Source organism: Netta rufina, assembly GCF_964035555.1.
Source record: "Netta rufina genome assembly, chromosome: 5".
NCBI classification, from domain to species: domain Eukaryota; kingdom Metazoa; phylum Chordata; class Aves; order Anseriformes; family Anatidae; genus Netta; species Netta rufina.
In genome coordinates, this window is record NC_140128.1 from 32,508,409 (window position 1) to 32,526,062 (window position 17,654).

Consider the following 17,654-nt stretch of genomic DNA (forward strand, 5'->3'; position numbering starts at 1 on the left):
GTTTGAGACTGGTAAGTATTTATAGAAGTGTTAACACATGACAAAGAAGCAGTTATAACACTGATTCTTCAGTAAAGAGGCTCTTGTTTTGTTGTTTTTTTTTTTTGTTTGTTTGTTTGTTTGTTTTACTGGAAGGTCCTCCCAGACCAGAGATGTTCAGCTGAACGAGATGAGTTGCCAATCCAAACACAGAAGATTACGTTGGTGTTGAATTTTCAATACTTTTATTATTTGATCAGGATTGTTATATTAACTGTGTCAATCATCCTTTCATTTAATCTTATACTTGCAGAGAGACTTGAACAGAAATGAGATAATATGTTCTTTTAATAGAAATTAGATTAATATATTCTGAAATATCCCTATTACTCAAATTTGGGATAATATGCACTTCCCAAATGATATTCTTATGCCTGAGCTTTCATAAATATGGCTACCACCACCAACACAAATCTAACAGACCAGGACTTCCATACTGGAAAGTGCAAATAATTAATGCCCAGGTCACTACAATTAAAAAAAAAAAAAGTCAGTCATGTTTCATTACACTGTTATCAGAGGGCAGTGACAGAACTACAAATCCAGATTTTGGCATGGCTAGTTTTCTTGCATTATGTAAGCTGGTAAACAAGTTTATACCTTCAGAGGCAAAAACCACCCTGATAGGAAGTGGCAACCTAGAGTAAAGCAACCTGGAAAAGGTACTTTGTGGTCCACCAGTTGTCAAGCCTGGAAGCTAATCATAAGAAAGAAACAAGCTTGTGCATTTGCTACAGGAACAGTTTAAGTGACTTAGTGCAGAGTTCCTATTTCCTTTAAGGACACCATTGCCTGTCTCTTCACCAGATTCTCCTGTTGTCCCTGTGAATTCATCCCACAAATAAAAAGAAAATCTTCACCATACCTCTGGACTGTCATCATGCAATTAGTGCTAGTTTTACAATGAAGCCATAGGAGGAACTCAAGTCCTCATGCAAAAGGCAGATTTGGAAGCAGGGAAGAAACAAATCTGCATGTAAAGAGCCAACTGGGGAAGAAAAAATAAAGGTGGCTTTAATGTGGTATTGCTACTGGAAGCAAAGGTGAATAATTATCACTACACCTAGTATCTGAGTAGACACTTGTCTCCAAGAAGTGTTTCAAAAGGCATTTCTGTGGTATTTTCCCCTTTTCCAATTCTCAGATTCAGGGCTCAGAAGAATCAGTTTGTAAATTAAACAGCAGTACAGAGGAAGGAGAAACATTTTTACTCATGGTAATGCAGGAGACACAGGAGAAAGTAGCAATTAAAAATGGAAGGAAATTTTTTTTCCTTCCTTTCCAAGTTCCACAGCAGCTATTTCCCTTTGTTTCTGATGCACATGGATTGTTCACATTGGTAGAACAAATCAGTGAAGGGTTCGAGATGATGTACTTTATATGCACCAGTAGCAATGCTCTGGGGAAAGGTGGTAAGGAAAAAATGAAGTTCTAGTCATTATATAGGAAGGGTAGAGAGGAAAAGGTTCTCCGTCCATCAGTGAAGAAAACGAATACTCATTTTCTGCTCTACATCCACCTTCTCCAAAACCTGCAATGAAATCCAGAAACAGCTATTTCAGTTAATTTCCATAATGTTTCTCTCCTACAGGTTTCTTACTCCAGTATAAAGGAAATGGGCAGAAACATGGGGTATCTTCAATTTGGCATGACATTTTCTCCTAGAGTGCTATTTTTTGCTCTGAGGACTGAGGTCCTCCTGATGAAAGAAACTTTAGCCATTAAAGCACAAAGAAAGCTGTCAACCAATACGCAACTGATACACTTTGCCAATAGCCCAGAAAGGGTTGGACTATTCCATTTAGATAGTGTGAGAATGCATGGTGAGGAGAAGGAAGAACGGACTAGAGAAAAAGGGCACAAGCAGTCAATGAAGAGCTAAAATAAAGATCACAGCATCACTAACATAGATCATTTTAAAATTGGGGTGGCAACTTCATGCAATGAATTGCCATCAACACTGAGATAAGATGACATCGTCTGCTTCAGACAATTTTGGGAAGACTTCAGTGTTCTGAGCTCAGAGTAATTCAAGTTTGAAAAGACCTCTAGAGGTCTTTTAGTTCAACTCCTTCAACCACTGCTTAAAGCAGGGCCAGCTAGATCACTGCTCAAGGCCTTGTCCAGTTGAATTTTAAATCTCTCCAAGGAAGGAGGCTCTCTTTTCAACACCTGTGACCATCCCCCAGCAAAAAAAGTTTTCCTTATGCCTAATAAGAATTTCACACATAACTTCTTTGTTACCACATCTCATCTGTCCACTTCCGAGGTGAGTATGGTTCTTTGTCAATGTCATCCCAACAGACAGCTGAAATTGCTCCTCTATAGGACAGCTTTCTCCACTGACTCTATAATGGTTCCTTACTACTACATATTTCTGACAACTATCAGAAGATGCAATTCACAGGACTAGAGCCAGAAACTTAGTGGCTCTAATTCACATTAGTGACACACACTAATGGTTAAAAATCTGTAAGTGAAAATGGATCAGCAGAAGTTACAGCAGCAGAATTACTCAGTTGCTGCTTCTCAGGCTACTTGAGTAGAAAGAAGTGCTTGCAAAAGAGAAGTTAGATTGACTGCTGCATTGAAAGTCTTATTTCATCACCTCATCAGCAGCAGGCTTTGGAAGTACATGACAATTACCTGCCTGTAACTCTAAAGCTCCCTGTCACCCTTCATTGAACACCCTACTCTAGTAGAAAATACCTTTTAGAACCTAACATCCGAAGTCTTAGCATGGTGTGAAAATTCTCCAGTATATTATTCAGTGCTGTAGCTTACACTAAAGTATGGAGAAATATATGGTCTAATTATTAACACCTTGACAATATATGACCTGTTCTAATAAGCCAAATGTAGGCAGAAAGAATACTCAAAAAGCTTCCTAGTTGTCTGCATTTAGGCCTGAATGACTTGCCCGTTACTGAGCAGTTTCATTTACCCTTGTTAAAAATGTAGTTTACCAACCTTTACAAACTCCGCAAAGGAGATGGCACTATCACCATCTTGATCAGCTTCCTGGATTGTTCTGTCAGCAATGCTGCCAAGCTGTTCGTCTGAAATGTTTACACCAACCATCATCCGTAAGACCTGTAATGTACAGAAGGCCCCAGATGATTTAAAAAAAAAGATGCTGTTGATATAGGAACAAAAATTAATGCTGTTTTTCTCATGCATACTGTCCAGATAACCTCTTGCAAGAACAGAGGAAGATTAGCACAGAAATCATTTCTCGACAGATTTTTCTCCTGATACATCAATGTTTCCAGTGAACATCTTCCTTCTGTAGCCACCTTTTTCACTAGGCAGCACAAAGACGCAGGAGTATTAGAAAGTTTATGGAACTAGGAATTAATGCTTTATTCCAATGCTTTTGTCTATTTTTCCATATAAAACATACCCACTCTAGATTTAACAATCTGCTGTTTGAAATACTTCCTACAGGAATTTTATAAGTATACAGTCAGGTGATTAACAGCCATTACTTTCTACATTTAGTAAAGCATTTTCTGTGCAGATTGAAGTGGGCAGTTGCAGTTAAAAGCAAATCCTTGCCCTACATCAGGAACCACAAATTGCCGTGTCTACTTCAAGATTAGTAGTATGTAATTACTCCTAGCTCAAGCCTAGTTTAAACATGCAGCCACTGATGAACTTTGATTACCTCTGCTGCAGTTTCAAGAAGTTTTATTCTACTTAGAGAATACACAGAGGACTAGAAAAATGACCTCATTCACCTCAATGTCCCTATGAAGTCTTGTTAGGAGCACCTTCAGAAGTTGCTGAAGGTAGCTCTTAGGAGGCTTGGTGTATTTGTTGGATATTTAACCATTTTTTCCCAGTAAGACCTTTCAGGAATCCTTTACAATTAGACCTTGTTTAGCTTAACACTTTAAGATGTGAAACTTGCACCCCAGTCTAACAAAACAATCTGGACTACCAAACGAGGTTATGGTCTCATACCATATCTAAAACCTTAAACCAGAGATAACAAAGAGCCAAATTCCTACAAGAATTTGAGGCTATTGAAACACCTTTTATACTCTTCAGAATGAAGAGCTGATAAAGAAGGAAGGTCATGATGGAATCATCCAAAGCAGCCCCATGTTATTACCTGAAGAAGCTCATCCCTGGAAATCTTGTCATCTTTATCCAGGTCATATAACCGAAAAGCAACTACAGGAAAAAAAGAGGAACAGTTGAATTCAAGTGCCACTGTTTTCCTTCCTTTTGTCCAGGAAAAGGAAATTTACAAATAACTACTATAAAAGAGAATTAACAAATTTTTAACTCACTGTACAATTGATGTTCAGTTCCACAAGAAGTTATTCCCACATACAGGAAATAACATTATTGCCAAGAAGAGAAAAACATTATTTAAGTACTCAGTATGAGAAGTTTCAGAAGCACTGTACTTAGAGTTATTTCTTCAAAGCTATGAGCCACAGAGGTGTAATTGCCACAAAGATATATTCAGTCCTTTAACTTCAGAGCCAACCATTTTTACATTTTTGTTCATTACCTTTGACTATGTTCTGGCTGAGATTTATGACAAATTTTAAGTGCTCTGAGGACTGTTGCCAAGGTTGTTCAGTGAGCGCTGTATTATACAGAAGACTGGAGAAAAACAGAAAAGACCATTCATGTATGGGATGTGGCTCAATACAAAATAACTCTGCAGTTTTCAAAACATTTTGTTATGAGACATTTGGGAAAGACATCTAGAACTCAAAATTTAACCAATTTCATCAGATTCCAATTCAAGTATAGGTTGACTGATATTCTGAACATGGAACCTTGCAAGTGGATTTAAAAACAAGATTATTATTTTTTTTTTTTTTTAATATCTTTCCACAAGAAGAGACCACGCAAAAGATCCCAAACCCTTTACTCTTTTCCTAGAAAAAGGAAAGAATGAATTGCTTTTATAAGAAGGCTCACATTACTTACAGTGGAGCTTGTTACTTCGGCTGTTCAGTGGTTCTGGTCCATTCTGGTCTTTACTCTTTTCATTATCTTCTATGGGTCGGAAGTGGGCTAGTGTCCTCATGAATCCACGGAAGTTGACTTGGTCCTCTCTGCACAAGCATTTTAGCAGGTCAGCTTCACCACAGCTTATACTTTTTTAATTTCAGTAAAGAACAGTATGAATGTTTAAAGTGCCCACACAATGCAAACTAACTTCCACCTCCCCAGGGTTTGGCAGCCTGTGCTCAAAACCAGCTCTGACAGAATGCAGTTGTAACCTGGGATCGTATTGCTGTGAAGAATGATGCATGGGGGAAAAAAGCAGCAAGACATCTTTTTGGAAGCTACACGTTTCCTTGACTGCAAGTTGTATTTAAGCTCAAGCCTTCACACTTTCTGCCCCTGCCTGAGCTATCCTGCAACTATGCCTGAGACCAGCAACCTGTCTTGCTGATCTGGAACCTGGCCTATGGAGTGATTTCCTGGACTGACCCAAGACTTGCTTCACCACTGTCAAAGTGTTCTGGCAACCAGCGCACTACTGACTGATGTGACAACTGTCCCTAGACCTGCTGCTGCTCTGCTTTTCATTTTCATGTGCTGTGCCCTCTGTTGATGACTGTGTTGCCGCTACCAGCTGTCATCTAGGGCTCCTGCCCATGGGGCAGCCACCTCTTGCTGCTCCCTGACAAGTTGCTCACTTTTCTCTACAGAAAGCGTGGAAAGCAGCTATGTGCATACTTCCCAGGTCTCCTACTTTCCATTTAGGTACCTGTGTGGTATTAACTGACATTAGGAGTAGATGAGAAAACATTCCTCGTCAAATCAGTGATGAGGTGTTCAAGAACAGAAGCAGATTCCATAGAACTATCTAGAGACATACAGTGAAGGGAGACAGTACTGGAAATATGATTGTCTCTTTGGAATTATGTTAGAAGCATTGTAAGCTACATCTTAAATGTGATCCAAATTAAAAAGAAGTTGATTTGTTAACAAAGGTACACTTAGAAGGCAAAAGGTAAAGAATGGAATTAATTGCAATGCAGCTTCATATAAAAGAGCATTGCTACGAGTTTGCTGTAGGAACCAAAGTCCATGCACGCCCTTGACTTTCTTTAGAAGTGTTTACAGGCATGGCAAGAAGAGTGGAAAACAGTGACACACGGCCAGATCTTGTCAATGAATAAAGCTGCAAAACTCATGAGGTAGGGAAGTCCATTACTGAAGAATGAAAACACAGGAAACAATGTGCCAACACACAACTCAAGACAAATTTGAGGTATTCTATTATTACTAAATTCAAATTCTGTGTTTTAGTTGTCAGCATTTCACTTCTAATAGACCTTCTGACAAAGTACAAGTTTTGAGACTGTTCACAAATCCAGTCAGAACTCACCCTTCTGGAAAGAAGGCATTGATAATTCGGTCTCCCAATGGATTGATAGCAAGCTCTGGAATCCGCTGGAAGTCTTCACGACTAAGTAAAGCAAGAACACAACAAATCTATGTAATAAAGTCTTCAAGTCAAAGGAAAAAAATGCTTAAAAACAAATAACATTAGCATCTAAATTCTTTGTGCTACAAATCTTCCTGAAGTGATGCTAGTTTTCAATTTAAGGAAAGGAAAGCTTCTGAAATGGCTTCAAAATGAAAGCAAGCTCTTTCATACATATTTAGGAGCCACATCCTCTGAGTTAGAATGATTTTCCCAGACTAGCCCCTTCCAGATTCTAGGATAATACCATGCTATGCTTCTCCAAGTATACTTGCCAGCAATCCACTTGTTTTAATTTCATGTAAGAACTTCCTACATTATGAATGCCAAATGTCAGATTTTAACTTCCTCCAAGAAACACTCCTATTTTAAAAATTTAAATTTAGTCTTTGACAGGGGCCTGTATACTAGATGCAACGTCACCAGGTCATTGCAAAGACTCACTGCTCTCTCTCACCAGTCACTCTCTTTTCTACTTATGATTAGATGTACACAGCTAGTATAAGCATAGCAATGCTTGCATTGTTACAGCTTCTTCTGATCTGGAAGACAGAAGCTGTACTGCTGTAAACACATTTTAGACATGAGCACAGGGTTCATTTTATTATTAGAGTTGCTCTAATTCTTTTTTTTTCAACCTAACAGAATCTCACTAACAGGAAAGTGAGATAATCTTGGTGTTTCCAAGGTAGGCTCATGTCTTAGTGAGTATTTCAGGAAACAGGGTTTGTTTTTTGCACTATACATCATAGCAATTTATCAGCTAGCACAAGGCATACTTCATAATCATCTAGGCTTTAGAGTACAAAGGTAACAGCAACATGGTAAGGCTGTGGAAAAAAAAAAAAAAAAAACACACAAGAAAAAACAACCCAGCCTCCCACAACCTGTTTTGTCTGGATGCAAAACTTGGCACTTCCTGCATGATCTCAAGAAATACTGGCTATTCTCTTCAATAGAAATGCAATCCTGCTGTTTCTGAAGTTTTAGTCTCAAATGTGGTCATGGAGAGCTTGCTACTTTAAGAATTACGCTCACTAAATGAATCAACAAGCTTGCGCTGAAGAATCTGGAAGAGAAAAAAAATCTGCTTGTTCTTGTTTACTTAAGTACACTACCATGTTATAATACTGTGATCTTACAGAAAGCAGGAAAAAGGAACCTGCTGGCCTCTCTTATTACTAGTTTAGCCTAAGACAGAGCAAGATGTTCTAACCGTAAATGGATTCTGAAGCACTGCTTGCACCTAGTTACACCACAGCACTGTTAATCTCAATTGTAGTACATCTGATACAACAGAGTTAAAACTGTTTGACTTTCTACTGAAGTGACCTGATCATATTTTTTAATCTAGTCCAGAGAACATCTACTCTGATCAGGTCTGAATTATTTTTAATAGGCAAAATTACCATCTGCATAACATGATTAACTTGTTACAATACCCTTCAGGACTGCTGCATTTTCAGCTACAGCTGAAGGGCACAGTATGCATTAGTGACTTCAGCAGGAGATGCACTGATGTGGAAAACCTATGTTGCTAAAATATTACTGTTAGTGCATGACTTCAATGCTAATATTTACAAGCTAAAAGCAGCAACTGCTCTCAGATTACATTCAGCACAAAATCCTAACACTTCAAAGCATACTTCTACTTGCATATCACTATTTCTGAGTATTAAGCCTCAATTTACACTCAGCATTTCAGCCTCCAGTTCTGCTTTATAGCAGATTAACAATTAACCACAAATAACTCTCCAGGTTTCAAATCTATTTGTCCTGTCATTATCAGGATTGCAGTAGACCATTTTTGCTTGTTAAGAGCACATTACTGAGTGCGTGTTATAATTGAAATAGCTCAAATAGCCATAAAAGTAAATGAATGCATGATGCATTTATAAACTCAGGCTTCCTGCAGGCATTTGGGACAAAACTTCACCTGGCTGAGGCTGGAGCTCATAGGAAATCTGATGCCCTGTACTTCTGTTTATGTGCCATAGCAACAAGGCTCTTCTAACGTGGTATTTCTAGGGCCCAGATTACTAAATCCTGACTTAAACATAACACAAAGTAGCCTTTAACTGCATGTTATCATTATGCAGACCAAATGGTTTTTATATGTGCCACAGCATTCACACTTATACTTTGCAGCAAGGAATCTGTGGATTTTAAGATAAGTATTTCTAAGCACGAGTATACCCTTCAAGGCGTATCGCAGATCCCTATGCTAGAGGTGGCTGTCTTATCCTAAAGGCTGCAAGGGACCTACTGGACCCTCTTTATTTCTGGCTGCACTTCTACTTCTAAATACTAAGTCACAAGCACCATTACCTAATGGGGATGAGCGTGGGGCTATCTTGAGCCCAGGGCAAGTAAAAGAAAACAAGCCATATGCATAACGAAAGTTGTGGAAGAAAGGAAAAGTGTCCACAGGGTATAAGCAGTAAAAAATAATTCAAAAGAGGGAAATAATTCAAAGAGTAGGGTGGCAAGATGGTCAGATTTAACAGTATACTATTATTTCACTACTCCCTTCCCTTGCTAACATTAGCTTTATCATTCATCAGACTTTCTGGAGGTCCAGGCACCTCACTAACCCAAAAGAGACCTCTCCATTCTCCTGGTCATTTTCCTGTTGAATTAGACTAATTTTTGAATTGCTTCAATTTACTAACAGCACCACAGCTGAAAAGATGTGTTAGGAGCCTGGAGAAGTAATAAAGAGTGGTCATTCTCCTCTCATAGTTGTGTCAGCCACCTCATCTAACTTCATCCTCACACATGGTCTATAGGAGTTTAAAAGTTTAACTGTGACTGATGTTTATAAAGCAATTATTCCAAAGTATACCAAAAGTAAGAGTGATAATTGAAAGAAAAGCAACAGGAAAAAAACTTGCATAAATAAAGGAAAGCACAGGCAAGGACAGGAATGTGAATTAGTATAGTATCCTATTATTCAGCAGCCCAAACCCATATGATGCTTGTTTTGTGTGTTTTAGATAAAGCTGAAAATCCTTTGCATTTTCTTAAGCAAAGGTAAAGAATTTCATGTTCAGGTAGCTAACCTGCACATTCTAGTGTGAATACATGCAGTATCAGTTTGAACTATTAAGAACAAACCTAACACTTTCCCAGACTGAACTGATTCAATTTACTGACAAAGATCAACAGATGGCTTTGATAGCTCATTACCCTGCTCTCAGGACCAAAGGCTTTCTGAAGTTCTCTAGGATACACTGCCTTGTGAACAGTTTTTATAAGTGCAAGACATACATAAACAGCACTGTGTCTATTCTCCTAGTATCAGCTTTCAGAGCATTTGCTTCCCTTCCTCTTCTATACTCACCAGGGTAAACTAATTGCTGTTCAGTAAAAAAAAAAAAAAAAAAAAAAAACCTCTGAAGTGCTTAACATGTCATTTCCTCAGTGCAGAAAAAAGTATTGTAAGTGGGAGGCTCCATGCAATAGTTACATGCAAGAGTAGCAGTTAAGACAAGTATCTTGTTTTATAGTTCACTACAGGACTGCCTAGAGATACTTACACTGACTCATACGTAGGGTGTAGTTTTGGAGCAGGTGCATGATGTGTGGTGCACACTTCAGTACCAGCTCTCAAAACAGCCCTAAGACTCACTGAATCAAGCATATGCTTATCCTGTTCACATACTCCAGTACCCTCATCTTTGAGATCAACATGAAAAGGAGAGGTGCGCACGCTGGTTTCCTCCCAGCCTACAGTCAGGATGTAGGCAGAACTGATATGGATCAGATTTCACAACTGTATGTAGCTACAGATATTCCAAGGCATCAGCCCTTTGTTTTGGCAACTCTGCCTGCCACAGACATCAAAAGAAGTTTTGTCCTTGCATTTACAACCTGCTTTCATTCATACAGTACAAGCCAGAGTTTAGCCATTTTGTTTAGGAAAAGTGAAAGAAAAATATAATTTTCTCTACACTTTTAAAGAACTGATAGCACTTGATCAGTAGCTGAAGTTGTAATTGGAGGATAAAGAGGGGAAAGAGCCAAAAGGCACATGAAGCTGTCTCCAGCAATACTCTTCCTTTATATCTCATATACCTTTGAAAAGACACCAACTTGGAACTGCACATCAATACAATAGATGGAAACATCTAGCTAGGAAAGATCTCAGCTTTGGATTATAGTCCCAGAATGAGCTACCTACCTTCTCTAACTACCATGAGCAATAATCATTTACCAAACCTGCTCACAATGCTCTTTACTTTGCCCATTTTTGATACACAGGTAAGGACCACACAGCTCTTCCCCTTCTTCAGAAGCATGGCCCATATTTATGGATGTTTCATGCCACAAAAAACTGCATAACACCTGACCATGATCAGAAAAAGTGATTTTAGTTATGTCTGATTTACAAGTCAAAGGTATAAGAGCCTTACAGAAAATCATTCTTGCTTATAGGGAACAATCAGAAGATACTGCTTCCAAATTGTTTGATGGCAGTAAGCACATAACTTCATCTTGCTTATGTGAAAGTAACAAGTTCTTTGATAAGTATTTCCGAACCAACCATAATTTCTAAACTTCCAATCTGTAATTCTCAATCTCTTCCCCCCCACACCCCACCATTGTTTTTTCAGGAAGTACTTTTCCATTACTTAAACTTGATGACTGTTTCCACATATTGTGGGTACTAGGACAGGTCACAAAATTCAAATGCCACTCTAAGTCAGCCATGGCTGGGTGCTGGCTATGCTTAGAGGCCCAGACTGCAAGTTAATAGATTACAGTTTGCATGCTTGCTGGGATTTTCCAAAAGAACTTCCTTTCCCTAGAATCACATGATTATCAACAATGAAAGTTAAACTCCTCCTGATACCTAACACTGAAGCCAACCATTGTGCAATAGATACTCATAAAATATTTGATTAATTATCCATCTTACATAAATTGAGTACAACACTTGAAATTTATACAGTTTTTGTCCGCAGTAGGTGAATTTAAAGTTGGAGGGAGGAGCTGAGAAAGAGCATGTGCCTACATTCAGTTTCAAATTGTGCTAGACTAGTCTGGCAGCCATCATCTTTGATAATCAGTAAAAGCTAAACCCACATACAGAGTCTGAAGAGGCTGTCAGCGTTCTCTTTAGTTCTGAGAGTAGTTGTAGTCTTGTTATCTACAGTCAGCTGGTCTGTATGTCACAATAGCCAATGCTACAATTTATGATGCATTGGCTTCAGTGGCAGAGCAGGCTTAAGAAGTTCCTGCCCATGCCATCGCAAGCCAATTGTTTCCACACCCACACTCCATTTTCATCCCTTCAGCTATGGCAGTCCACATATTCGCAGTGCAACCACAGTTCAAATCACTGGAGTCAGACTGAAGAATATCTGAACAAGCCAAAAAAGGATGGAAAGCTTTTTTAACCAAAAATAATCACTTAGTTTTGTTTACAGTATAACAACTGCACAACCAGTTACTTAAATGTTAACTGAGAAGTCAACAATTTGTGGCACCAGAAGGAACTGCATATGAGTCAGAAGGAAACTGCAGGCAGCTAGTGGTACTGCCAAAGAGTATATCTTACAACTTTGCACTTTCACCTTTTCAACAGTGATTCTAGCATTCTGCCTAGCCAAGTTTATAGGTAGGTCTAGCTTTGTATGTTTATAGTGCATCCTACAGTCACATTTCGCAAGATCATATCATACAAAACCCTGGGCGATCCCTGAATCTGTATTCACTGGGTCAGGATGGAATTGCTACGAAGAAAATTAACTCCATCTCAGCCAGACCCCATATGCTATGTTACAAGGTCCCTTTCCGCTTTCTACTCTGTCCTATATTGTCACAAGCTTCCTTGTGCTCTGGTTCTGGCAGATGTGATTATATGGTGAATGTGAAACAAAGGCAGTTGCCCGTGTTAGATAAGAGCAAGTTCCATGGTTCAACATTTCTGAACATTTGTTGAGAAACCCTGAAATCAACTCTGGCCTTCCTGGTATTAACTACTACAAGCCTTCAGCTCTACAGTAAAGGTAAATGATATTTAGAGCACCCTCACTCAGTTCAACCATCAGATTTCTCCTGACCTCTCATAAAAGAACAAACTTGAAATTCCACATAGACGGTAGGTATGAAGGAACCTGTTATAACAGCCTCACTGATTCACCATACGAGGAAAACACGCAGGCATCCTGCAACAGCAAGCCACCATTACAGATGTGTCAACACAAGGAGAGCCAAGTTAGTGATGGTACCTACCTCAGAGTGCCATTTTCTCCTTTGTCGAGGCTAGTGAAGCGACTATACAAGCGAGTGATTTGACTGTGGGAGACTGAAGGACGAAAAAGAACAAACAGATTAGCACGTCAGTGTTTCCTTGTAGGCACAGAACCCATTACACTGAATTACTGTTACCAGAATATTTGAATTACAGTTCTACTGTATTTTCTTACATTTCTTTGTGGCTAGAAATAGTCGTAACACCTCTACCAATCTCTTCTACTTCATTCAGAACACTAAAACCTTTCCTGTAGCATCTTTACTTCTCTTTTGTTCATCTCTACTCCTCTTGTCTGTTTTCTGTCCTTAGATGGAGAATGTACTGTTTCTCTGCATTTGGCAAATGGTCAAACTTTATTCCTGGTCACCATTTGTCCTTTAGAGAACTGCCTGAATCTAGACACAATTTTTCATTTTAGGTTTCACAAAATGAATTTGCAGGCTTCTGGGACAATGAATTAAAAGTTGAAAAGTCTATTTTTAAACAAGTTCAGGAGGAAGTTGGACAAAACAAGCAGAAAGTTATTGCAGGCTAAATCTCCAGTTTGTAATAAAGATGCCAAAGCCACTTGTTAGATTTAGCATAGTGGTGTCGATATTATGATGATTAAAATATACCAGACATCTAGATTTTTGGATTAGTCCATGGTGGGAACAGGGGGGAATCTGTCTAGAGCATCAGTTCCTGTAATATCAGGAGATTGTCTAACAGAAGATGCTGGCTCTTCAGAGTCCCTTCAAAAGTTAATAACTAGATGGAGTAAGACTGCATTGAGCTGTAATGTTTACTCAGTAAAGGTGTGATTTCACACAATGTTGAACCAGTACTTCGTGTAATGTTTGGATTCAATTGTTTTAAAAGCCTTCACCAGCCCATGTATAAAACTTATTTGGGAACAGGTTGCACAGCAGTTGTCTGACCTGTAACTACTGAGGCAATTTTGTTGTTTCAATCAGGTTTGTTCTTTCTCTAGCCTATTTGTTTAGGTTCAAACATTCCTTCCAACTGTTCCTTCCTTTAGGATGACCTGCCAGTAACTTTTTTTCCCATATCTACTCAGCAACCTACATTCTTTGCACTGGGTTGGGCAATTTGCTCAGTTCCACATAAGGCAACTTCTCTACAATCAGATCAGACAGCTTGCTCAATTTCAAGTTAAGCAACACACACATAGAAAGCAGACACCACTATTTTAAAGACTTCTAATTTCTGTGTTTCTAATTTATTATTTTAGATACTACATGCAAACACAACAATGGATTATGAAACAAGAGTAGCCTGGGGTTACACCTCTGGTAAGAAGCCTTGCACTTCCACAGCTCCTGGAAAGAGTGATGAGATTTCCATTCATCTACCAGTTTCAAGCCAGTGTATGCAACTCCATTTTTTGAACACCTCCGTAATAGTTAGAATGGGATGAATTTGCAGCTATTGACAGGAGAAGCAGTGTTTTTGTTAACGTCATACTAGACAAACAGCAAATCATAGCAATATGACAAAGGAAGATGATTCAGATCAACCACTGTATTTTCAAAATTTCCTTTCAACCCCCATCCTTCACATAAGTTGCAGCACTGGACACTTTTCAAAGCTTTCTCATGCAAAATAAAGATTCCTGACACACTCTGCTGACCAAAAGAAAACCAGAACAAGATTTGCAATTTATGACTGCTTCTTAAAATCAAAAGCTAAGGCTTAAAGCTACTTGAAACAGGATTTTATCTATTCTGCTGTTATTAAGGCCCTTCTAAACATTTAAGTCAAGCCCCCTATGTTAGTAGTTGTATGCTATTTTACTTCTGCCAAAATCATTACCAAGTTTTTTCTAATTAGATACTCTGAAACTTTTGTCCAAAACAGTAGCACAAGATATATCTTTATATTTTTCCTAAATACACCATAGAGTATAAAATAACAGGAGAAAAAGGGTCAAACCTTCTGGAAGAGCATTCCAGATTCAGGGTTTGTTTTTTAAAGCATCTTTAACAGGGAGACTGCTTGTACTTTCTGATACTTTTATTACTTACATATTTTCTAAATATGTAAATAACCATCAGAAAATCCATCACCTTTGGCCACTGAAATATTTTTTCTCCTATGCTGTCATTGAGCATTAGTTTATTATTAAACATTATGTGAACAGTTTCAAAGCATAGGAACAAAGGCTATGAATTAGAGTTTGAATACTGCCACATTCCAACGGCTTTCCAAAAAAGCTTTCAAGAGTGCTGACAAGTAACATCTTGGTCCTTTCATTTGTTTTTTATAGTCATACTGAAATGAAAAAATAATTAGGAGTACTTGAGTTTTTTTTTCAAACTCAAATTTCAGAATACTTATATGCAAAACAAAAGTTCCACAACACATGTAAGATTTCAGACTGTCAACTTCAGACTTAACTCTTATAACTGAGAGCCTTCTGAAGATTACCTGCCACTAAGTAGAGGCTTTCATGGACACGTTATTCTTCAGTTCTTGGAAGCATTGCCTTTGTAGATATTTCTAAATTTATTCTGCTAAGAAGTGTTCTTAATCACAATAAAATCAAGTAGCATAGAATTTGACTCCAAATTTATAAGTTTATTCAAGAGATTTTTAGACATCACTGTATGGCTTGTAACACGCTATGCTTCTCAGAGCTTTCAGATTTTTTTAGTCTCTTCAGCTAAAGAATAGTTTATCACCCATTACTATCATCAGCTATTCAGTTTTATGCTATATAAAAATGAAGCATGAGGATAGCAAAATTCATTCCAATAGGTTAAATGTAATATTCACTGTTATACTTACCCCAGAAAAATTGGAAAAGACATTTTTCCATAATAAAGAAACCAAGACAGAAAAAATCCATAGCAGTGCTCACCAGAGCATCAATTCAAGATGGACATGTATTACTGCCAAATCAGGTCACTTCTACAAAGACCGTTTCTCAAACTCTTGAATAGGTGAAGTATCATCAGCATTAGGTTTCTAACAAGTTACAGGATACTCTATTCAATAAAACTACTATAGCATTCCTGCTGTGAACTTCATTCCAGATAACCTACAGTCCTGTTTTTCTCACATCTTGTACCTTACTTAAATATTTGCGCTTATGTGAAGTGTTTAAGTGCTAAAGCTTGGTGGAATTTTCCATCTACCTATAAAAGTACAGAAGGCAGAGGAGAATCACATTCCTGGACTGTTTATAGACATAGGAAAAAAGATTTGATCAAGCCAAAGAGACACCCTATGATGACTTATAAGCATGAGTCAGAGATCAGTAATACTTGATTAACAAAGTTGTATTTAACAACTGATAGAACTGAATAGTAAAAACACAGGGAAATGAAGCAAAAATCAGGCCACAAGGCTTAAACATGCTGATCACAATCCTAACCCTCACAAATTAAAGATATGATCAAAGCATTTAGAGCTGAGTGGCTTTATTGCTTAGAATGTCATGTCTATACAGCTATCTTAATAGCATTTATTTAGCTATCATATAAGCAAAATTCTAGGGATCAAACTGCATCAATAATAAAACAAGGGAAGAAAGAAGTGCAGCCTTCTGAAAGAGCATTCCAGATTTGGTGTTTGTTTTTTAAAGTGTGATTAATAGCCAGGCTACCTTTACCCTATAATTTTCTTGTTTAAGAAGAAAAAAACAGTAAGTTCTTGCTGAATAAGCAGACTTCTATATTCCAACTTGTTTATCGTGACCCTCCTGTAGAATGTTCCCTTGACAAATGGAAAAACAGTCATGATGGAAAGTATGTTAACTCACTCAGCTGTCCATTACACTGGCCAATACAGTCTTAATTTTCTTGCATTCCTTTTCTGTATTCACTTGTTTACCTGACACACAAAATGCTATCACCTAAAACAAATACATGATGCTTTTGTTGAAAAGAAAACAAATGAAATTATTTATGTAGCATGAAGAGATGGGCAAGCATGAGGACAAACACATGACCTGAAAGACATTGTTACCTGAAGAAAGAGAAGAAAAAACAAGCAGCGAAGTGATACCATGATGTCATGACCTTCCTGATTAGTTTAAAAGGTACCCTGTGTTTATAGAATTTGTTTGCCAGAATTCTCAGCTTAATCCATCTGACTGGAATGGACAGCAGCAAATCTGAGTTCTACCTCTTCTGAAGTACTTTATGAAGAACTTGTTCAAGTACCATGCAGCAGAAGGGTGAATATGTTCTGGTCCAACTAGAATAATACTCCCAGTTTCTGACTAAAACAGGAATTTCCTCTTTGATTTGTTAAACATGCCCAACTTACACAAGTGTCACTACCTCCTTTATGCTCCCAGTGCCAACGAGGGTATTCGCTCTGAATACCCTTAAGGCAACTTTTTTTGAAAGTATTACAACGAGAGCGCTTTGGGAGGCTCCGGTAGCTGCTAGAGACAAACTCCAGCCCCAGAGCCCGCCTCAAATCGCGGCGATGGCTCCTGCGGCAGCCCGGGGCCGGCCGGTGACAGCTCCCGGGGACGGCTGCGACCGAGGGGCACCCCCCGAGCCGGGATTTCGGTCAGGAGGCACCCCCCCGCTCCACACAGGCCTACGGGAGGCGCCTCGCACCCTCACAGCCGCCGGTGCCCGGTTGGGAGCGCGGCGCCGGCTCCTTCCCTCCCCGCCCTGAGGAGCCCCCGGCCCGCCCGCACTCACAGCCCGTCTCCTTCTTGATCTCCTCGATCTCCTCGTCCCGCAGCAGCGTAGACGCCCGGGAACCCATCTCCGCAGGGACCTCACCGGCGCTCCGCACCCACAAGACGTCCTACAGCCGAAAACCCACAGCGGTGCCGGTGCCGCCACCCCCGGGCCGGGCCGGCCGCGCAGCGTTTAGTCAGAAGGCCCCGCTGCGGAGCCGCCTCTTATCGGCCCGGTCCGG

General features: G+C 39.1%; 1 protein-coding gene across 1 annotated transcript; it reads right to left on the minus strand.

Moving 5' to 3' along the window:
- On the minus strand, window positions 1-17,643 carry CHP1 (calcineurin like EF-hand protein 1). Its single transcript, XM_084288281.1, has 7 exons — window positions 17,432-17,643; window positions 12,746-12,818; window positions 6,407-6,487; window positions 4,993-5,120; window positions 4,157-4,218; window positions 3,010-3,132; window positions 1-1,570 (listed from the first exon to the last, which is right to left on the minus strand). The coding sequence occupies exons 1-7, from the start codon at window positions 17,496-17,498 to the stop codon at window positions 1,517-1,519; spliced, it is 588 nt and encodes a 195-aa protein (XP_084144407.1). The 5' UTR covers window positions 17,499-17,643; the 3' UTR covers window positions 1-1,516.
- Between the last annotated feature and the right edge of the window lie 11 nt (window positions 17,644-17,654).

Excerpts from the sequence above, each read along its gene's own strand:
- CHP1 (XM_084288281.1), bottom strand. The coding sequence starts at position 17,498 with ATGGGTTCCCGGGCGTCTACGCTGCTGCGGGACGAGGAGATCGAGGAG. Across the intron at positions 6,488-12,745 it reads GGAGAAAATGGCACTCTGAG|TCGTGAAGACTTCCAGCGGA; the intron begins GTAGGTACCATC and ends TGCTTTACTTAG. Across the intron at positions 3,133-4,156 it reads CCAGGGATGAGCTTCTTCAG|GTCTTACGGATGATGGTTGG; the intron begins GTAATAACATGG and ends TGTACATTACAG.